General features: G+C 49.5%; 1 protein-coding gene across 1 annotated transcript in view; it reads right to left on the reverse strand.

Annotated features, from left to right (window-relative positions):
* The window catches only part of BCL9 (BCL9 transcription coactivator), an 11,359-nt gene extending 5,224 nt beyond the window's left edge, over positions 1–6,135 (reverse strand). Inside the window, exons 1-5 of the mRNA XM_009635206.2 lie at positions 6,059–6,135; positions 4,152–4,468; positions 3,042–3,231; positions 2,452–2,551; positions 3–2,014 (exon numbers count right to left, since the gene is read on the reverse strand). Of these exons, the coding sequence (XP_009633501.1) occupies positions 3–2,014; positions 2,452–2,551; positions 3,042–3,231; positions 4,152–4,468; positions 6,059–6,111 (2,672 nt within the window). The 5' untranslated portion in view covers positions 6,112–6,135. The remainder of the gene's footprint in view (positions 1–2; positions 2,015–2,451; positions 2,552–3,041; positions 3,232–4,151; positions 4,469–6,058) is intronic.
* Between the last annotated feature and the right edge of the window lie 1,921 nt (positions 6,136–8,056).

The following is an 8,056-nucleotide window of genomic DNA, read 5'->3' on the forward strand; positions in this document are numbered from 1 at the left end:
GGCCCGCAAGCATGCCTGCCAGCTGGGAGGGCGTCTGAGGGGACTTGAGGTTCCCCGAGGGAGACCCCATCATAGGGGACTGGACCTGGCGCATCGTAGGGGATTTCAGGGGGTTGATTCCTGGCGAATGCACCTGACCAGCTGCGGAGATATCCAAGGGCTTGCGGCCGAGGCTGCGCTGTGCAGGGGGAGCAGTGTTGAGGCTATTAGGGTTACTGGTGGGATTGAGAGGTAGTGGCGGCATGTGGCTGAGCCGGTTGTTAGTCCTTTGGTCAGGCCCGATCTGTTCTCTGAGATTTCGGAGACCGACTCCTGGGCCCTGAGACATGGGAAGGAAAGGCCTGGGACCCATGCCATACTCCTGCTGCGGGTGCTCCCCAAACGGCAGCGGCACCATTTTCTGCTGAGAGGAGAGCATCTCCGAGACACCAGGGCGCAGTTTCATCATCTCTTCCGGCCCAACTCCTGCCTCCCTCAGCTTCTGAGGGACCAGGGGTGGGTTGGAGCCCATGCTGACATTCATGCCCATGTCCCCCTTCATGCTGCCGGGGCCCATCCCAAACTCCAGCTCCCTGCTAGAGGCCATCTGTGGGGGTATTCCTTTCGGGAAGTCCCCCCTGGAGGGGCTCATTGGCCCTTCCACTGGCATGCGAGGGAAGATGGGGTTGTTCCCAGGCTCCATGTGCCTCTGGGAGGGCATCATTCTGTTTATCTCCATGCCAGGCCTGATGCCTTCCATGTTCAGGCCAGGAGGGAGGCCCATCTGTTTCTCAGCCAGCTGCTGCTGATAGAGCTCTTCGGGCAGGCCCTGCGGATTGGGGAACCGCTCCCCTCGGCCAGGGCCACTGAAGACAGCCTGGCCAGGAGGGAAGTTTCGGCCATCTGGGATTTTTGGCACATCGTCTGGCCAACTAACTCCCGAAAGCCCAGGCCGGGAGGCAGGATTCGGGACACTGGGGCCCTCCATGTCAGGGTTCATCATTCCTGCAAAACCAGGCAGGCGCATCTGGCTCCCGGGCATGTTGGGATGAGGGGCCATGCCCCTGGGGGGCAGAGAGTGCGACATGTTCATGCCTTCAGGGAAGGGCTCTGGACCCCCAGGTCCCCAGCCCTCCCCAGGAGTCATCTGGTAGGGAGGGGGAGGGCCTCGGACCACCCCACGAGGCCCGTGCTGATGGACCATCATGTCCTGCAGGGAACACTGCTGCACAACCACCTGCTCTTGCTTTCTTCTCTTCTCCTCATAAAACTCCTGCTGCAGCTTGAGCCAGGCCACCTGCTCAGGCGTCATGTGGTCCAGGTGGTCTGGGCCTATGGGTCCCGACTGGGAGTTCATTGGTGGTGGCCCCATTTCATCAGGGGAAAAGGGCATGTCCCTATGTCCTTGAGGGCCAAACGGAGCCCCTCCATCTGTCCGAGACCCTGACCCTTTGCCTAAACTTTGGGATTGAGCCATCATAGCCTGTATCGGCCCTTCAGGTTTCTTTTGGGGACCATCCAGCACCCCAGCATTTGGGGGCGGCCCCCCACTTTGCCCTCCCGCAAACTCCTTCTCATCAGGGAAGAGCATGCGCTGTATGTCTCTCAGGGTCTGCAATGAGCGTTCTCGATGCTCCAGCTGCTCCTGTGACAGTCCATCTGGATTCTCGCCCAAACTGGATGGGTCCCCACCAGACACCTGCTGGGGAGGACCTTTGGGGTCTGCAGCAGAGCTATTGCTACCTTGGGAAACCGGGCTAACTGCTCGATTATTGGGGGTCGAACTCTGCCCAAATCCTTCTGTCTGCAACGGGGTAGAGTTGGCAGGGCTGCCCACAGACATCACTTTGCTTTCCACGCTGGGACTGTCCTGATCTATGGGGCACGGGGCACCAGTGGATTTGGATACCGGTGCTGACACGGGTGGAGTCGGCTGCATTTTGGCATTCTGGGGAGGGTTCTGGTCCTGGGCAGTGGGGGGCTGCGGCTGAGGCAGGGGCTTAGGTTCAGTCCGAAGTGCAGTGATCTGGGGGTTCTGCAAGAGAAAGCCACATGCGGTCACTCATTCATCTTACAGCCGTGTCACGTAAGCAGAGGTGCAAACGAAACATCCCATCATCACTACCAGCCCACACTTTACAAGGAAGGGTAGCCTTCATGCAGTAATTACAGAGCAGCATCCTGGCCATGCAGAAACATATTTTGCTCAAGTATTACAGCAGGTGCCCCTTGCTTCTGTGCTAGCTCTGCCTGAGCAATGGGTCAGAAATATACTCCCCACATACTATATAGACTCAAGCTCTCCTTTGGATGACACAAGACATTTATTTGCAGAAGGCTAGGACAACAACTGTCTCTCTCTTTTCCACCCTAAAACTTATTTAAGTGCATAAATCATCCATCTCTCTGAATCACACACACACAAGCACATTTACCGTCTCCCTTCCCACCCCACATGCAGGTATTCCCTACCAAGGGTACAGTGTTTCGTTCTGCCTTGCTGTTTGAGATGTTCTGGATATGAAAGGACACGATGGTTTCCACCTGTCCCTTCAGCACGGCTTCTGCAGCCCTGCAAAGACAGACAAGACACACATATCCAGTTGAAGCTAAGAATTACATTTTTTTTTTTTTTTAACCACCCTCCCTTCTATCCTTCAGCTGACAGAAGGAATAGAGAGTTAACCACACATATTTCACTCTAGATGAGTAGCAAAAGAAAAATGCTTACATCTACAAACTCATCAGCATTCTGGCTTAGACTGAGACGTGAACCTTTTCTGGCTGCTACTCGCTGCATGGATTGCAAAACAATATCTACCAGCGTTTGCCAAAAAAAAAAAAAAACCCACCCCACACCTCGGAGGAATAAATAATCACTTCTCAGAGGGCAAGAGGTAACAACATTCTCCACTCCAGCCCCTTCAACATCCCCAAAACAAGTAATGACTTCTTGCTACAAGAACACACTTGATGGAGAAAGTGCACTTGAGAATCTCTTAAAAAGGGAGCACAAATACAAGCCCTGCTCCCTGAAGACATTCAAGCATCTACCTACTTACTTGTTGGCCATCTCAGTAGAAAAAACGTAAACCACTTTGGATGGAGTCTTCTGCCCACTTGCTGGCTCCAAAGCAGCAGTCAGGCCATGGGAAGGTGTGGAAGACCTTGGGGCTGAAGCATTTGAAGGAGTCATGGAGTGTGGTGTGTGCTGAGAATCCTGGGACTTCACATGATCAGCAGAATTGCAGTCTGGAAGGGGAGAAAGAGGAAAAGAGGGGAAATCACTACCTTGGGAGCAATTTGGAAAGCATTTCTGGAAACTGACCAGAGCTTTTCCTCCTGTGAAGTTTCCCGCTTCTCCTTCAAGCACTACTAAAGGCAGTTCTTCGATTACACCATGTATCTTCCCCCTAATGCCTTGCTTCCCTTCAGACACCACTGGGAGAAAGCTCATCTTGTCCCTTTCCAAGTGGCAAGTGGCAGTTCCTAGAGCTGATCCCTTTGAATTCTCTAATGGCCATACAGAATAGCATGAAAACTACACACTAAAATGAACAAATACAAATACATGTGTGCCAAAGGAAAACACCCGCTGCCAAACTTTACTTCCCCCCCTTCAGCCACCTGAGCCAGGTGACATAGAAAATGGACAACAAAGGAAAGATGGACAACTGCACATCTACTCTGGTTTTGCACTGCCTCACAGAGGCAATGTCGGAGCCAGGAACAGAACACAGAAATCCCAACTCTCTGGCTTGTATTACCAGTCAGGGTGCTAGGGGTTATGTATTTGTGTTGACAAAACAGGCTTGCATATTGTTCAAAACCCCAGTTACAACAGAGCAGTTCCTGAAAGGCCAAAGGCCAGAAGGAAACCAACAGGTTGCATTTGTACTTTCAAATCCTCTGGGGGAGTTTCAGAGTTACAGAGGAACTTTCCCACCAGAGTCAGGTCTGCACTTTAACTGAGCATGAACAGGACATTTACCAATGCTAGCTATGACAACCTCTCCTCTTCGCCTGCTCTCAAGACCTTTAGACTTCATTGGCTGGAACTTACAGAACCGCAGGCAAATAAATGTTTCGCTAACACTTGCATAGTGATTCTCCGTCTCACAGAGGACTCAGACTAATTGTCTACACTCGCACATGAGCCCTAGTAAACATACCTTTGATTTCAGGGTCATCATTAGGAGTCCCAGCTTCCCTCTGTTCAAAGGAGTCTGCCGAAATGCTCCTCTCTCTCTTCCCCTTCCCCTTGGCACCATTTCCAGCCCCATTCTTCAGCCCCATGCTCCCACCTGGGCCAGGGAGCACTTTGGGGGGGTGACCTCCACTTTTGGGGTCACAGGGAGAGGGCTGGGATTGGCTGGTGGAGCCCCCTTGTTTGCCCTGGTTGGAAAATTTGGAATCCAGCTGGGGGTTGCCAGACGGGGACATCACTGTAGGGGGGCGGACCATCACCTCCTGCTTTGATTTGGGGCTACTGGGGACAGAGCAGAAAAAGGAAAAAAAGTTGACAAATCACACCATGGATTCATTCAGCCCTGTAGGAATAGATTAGAGAGAAGCAGAAACAACCACTGCCACCTTTGCAAGCTAAGACAATTGCTGACAAATAAAAAAATGCCTGCAAGCTTAGAGTCATGCAGGTGCTTTTTTGAACATGCCCTGAAAGGGTTATTATCCAAGATGGGATCTCATTGCTCAAGAAGGCACCAGGGCAAGCTACAGACCTGCCAGATCCCAGGAACTGCTGTCACATGAGGACCTACCTCTGGGGCTTCTGTCAATAAAGACAACGGTTTCTATGTGCACAGAGAAGCGCCACACACCAAGACCAGCTCAGAGTAAATAAACAAGGCACAATAAAGTTCACCTCACCACTCTCCTGGACCCCAACTATATGCTGCAGCTCTGATCAGAGTAGACCCCCCCACACCACCCCCTCCCTTGCACCTCCCTATCCAGTTCTACAGGGAGCACAAGGAAAACCCAGCATTACTGCAGCATTCATCATACACTGGGGCGAGCTGCCAGGAAAACACAAGCCTCTGACCATGAAAACAATTAAACCAGCTACAACCTGCCTCTGAATAAGGAAAGAGAAGGATACCATCTCCCTGCACACTCCTGCAAAATGGGGCAGATGAAACGTTGTTAGTTTGCTGAAGGAAATTCAGAGTCTATCCTTCCCTCTTCCATTCAGCAAATTGAACCTAAAAGTATTTTGTTCCTCTGGGTTTTACACACGTAATAGCCACCCCTTCCTCCTCATCCTCCAGTTACTCCATTGCTATGGGATCTTCCACGTTGTGTTTTCCCATCATCACTGCCACTTCCAACAGGCAGCGCCTGCTAGCATCCTCACCGTGGGACCCACACAAGCTGTTTCCTCCTTTGGACAGACATCTAACTCAGAGGCATTCCCTCTGAATTACTCTTACGCTCCAGATGACCTCTAGGAATAAATAATCAAACTCGAGAATGCTGTCAATCAGACCATTTTAAGTCCCTGGACAGTGCTTCTTCGCTTCCATATTTTTCCCCTTCCAAATTAGTGGAGGAGAGATGCTGACCTGCTGCACCAGCAGGTGAATGATGCAGAGGATCTCAGTGCACAGCTGATCAGTTCTCCAGGCTGTTCAGGCCAATAATACGGAGGAGGTGTTTTGTGTGAAAGTACAGAGAGACCTTCTGCTGCCCAGCTACCCCTCGGGGACATAGATAATTAGAAGAGGGGGAAGAAGAAAAAAAAAAAACCACCAAACCCCAGATAGAAACAGCACATTCACTCTCCTACAGCCTATTCAGACAACCAGTGGGAAGGGAGGAGGGCATGAGGAACGCAGAATCCGCATGTCACGGGTTTACAGCTTTCAGCTCACCCTGAGCCTAACAAACACGGAGGCTTGTCAGCACTGTGCAGCCAGTGCTCAGGTACTCAGCAGGTCCCATGGGAGTACAAAGGAGGACCAGCAAGTCACCTGCACCAGTCCTTGGCTAATCCTGCAGCAGAGCAGGGACAGCATCACGGACCAATCCAGAGCAGCTGACTGCAGGCTCTTTTCCTTACCTCTGTGTGTTGCCTGATGGGGAGTTCCTCACTTTGGGGTTACTGGAATGCATTGACAGAAATCCTGAGCTCACAGTCTCACACGCACGCAGATGGGCTCTCGTCAAGTTCCTCTGGGGAGTGTGCCGCCAGAGGCAGCGTCGAAGCACTTTCTGCCACCCGCTTCTCTCAATGCTGGCTGTCTGCTTGCCTTTTTTCTCTTTGCTCCTCTCTGGTTTTGCACTGGGCACTTCCCTCCTGCAGCTCCAGCATTCTCTAGATGCGTGCCTCCTGCTGCCCAGGGGAAGTCTCGCATCTCCAGGGCACGCTGTTAAAACCACCCCACAAGAAGAGAACAGAAAAACCAGTGAGGAACTTTCCAAACAGATGTGTCTGGTGTGAAGTAGTAAATGGCAATTCTTCCCCCATTACTGAGACATACAGGAGAAGAGCATTCAGATGGCTCACTACAGCTGCACATTTCAAACCAGAGGCAGCCCTGGCTGGCCACTCAGCTTACAGACAGGGAGGCCATCTTCCCTTCATACAAAGCAAATCACTCTGGATTCAACAAAACAGGGAAGCACCTCGTATCTGGACACTTTGATTTCGCATCTGTGCTCAGCCTGAAGACACCTCACAGCAAGTCAGTAGGAAGCCAAAACTACAAATCCCCAACATGACTTAGCTATCCAGAATTCCCCTGTGAACAGCTGTAATCTGATATTTCTTAAGAACATAGACTCTGCTCAATCTTTTTTGTCTCCTTGGTCCAATATAACTAGAACATATGTTCAATGATGTGTGCTAAGGGTTGCACAAAGGGAGGAAAATAAAATAAAATGCCTTCCTGACCACCTGTATGCAACCAACTATACTGTGATTACTCTGAAAATATCAGAGGTTAGTCACTCATTATATCTATCAGAAAGGCTAAAAGATCACTAGAGAACTACCCCTCTAAATTTGCTCAGCAACACCATACAGACTATTGAGACCTTACAAAAAAAACCCAAAACAACTCAACCCAAAAATAAGCACTTTTTCAGCTTCTTTCTAAGAAACAATATGCATGACGCAAGCAATAAGGCACATAAAACTGTTTCTGGAGGAGGAAACTATTAAACATTACTGTTTACGTCCTTTGGGCTAAGTTATTTTGGAACAAATTTCTGTCTTGTTTATGTTTCAACAAAATCTCTCCTGTTCATCTCACCTACTCAGATGCAAATCTGCTTAATTTAGAATCTAACCAAGATTTATTGTTAATGTATTAAGCATTGCTAGTTAAATATTATTCAAATGTAAATATTCCCAGTATTCCTTCTCAGCACCAAAGAAGCAGTTTCTTCCTGTGTATATCAAATGAAACAAAATAGATCGCACCAGAGTGGGAGTGTCTCGAATTCTATGAAGAAACTACTGTTCAAACTGTATTTAGAAAACAAAAATTGTTTTCTTACATGCTGACACCGGAGGATTAAGAAACACAGACACTATATGAACACCTCTGGCCAAGGAGAGTTGTCAGTAACTTGTAATATCAAGCACAATGGTTTTCTAGTTCCCCAAATTTATCTGGTTGTGAGGGTGTGCCATTACACTTTTTAGTGACTTTCCATTGCTATACTTTAACTTGATAGTGCTCCACACTGCTGTTGTTCCATGAAGCTCTTCATCACCTCCAAAAATTCTCCTCTCTACCACATGCCTCCTTCATGATCCAGAGAAATCATCCTGCTCCCTGTTCTCACCTCCACTGTGCTGCACAAACCCATTACTGTGGAGGAATGTTTCTGCAATAAAGTTCTCATTTTTTAATGCCTCCTATTAGGCACAATCAGACGAACTCCAGTCTAAGCCACACGCTCCACAGGATCCACATGCCTCCCTGGGGCTATCAGCTTGTTATCCCACCGATTTTGAGAAGAATGTTGGAGTTAATCTATTACTACTGTTACTACTATCATGCTGTAATTGGAGCTGGTGCTATACAGATATGTTAAAGACCAGCGAGAA

This window comes from Egretta garzetta, unplaced genomic scaffold, assembly GCF_000687185.1.
Source record: "Egretta garzetta isolate BGI_Z169 unplaced genomic scaffold, ASM68718v1 scaffold383, whole genome shotgun sequence".
Lineage (NCBI taxonomy): Eukaryota > Metazoa > Chordata > Aves > Pelecaniformes > Ardeidae > Egretta > Egretta garzetta.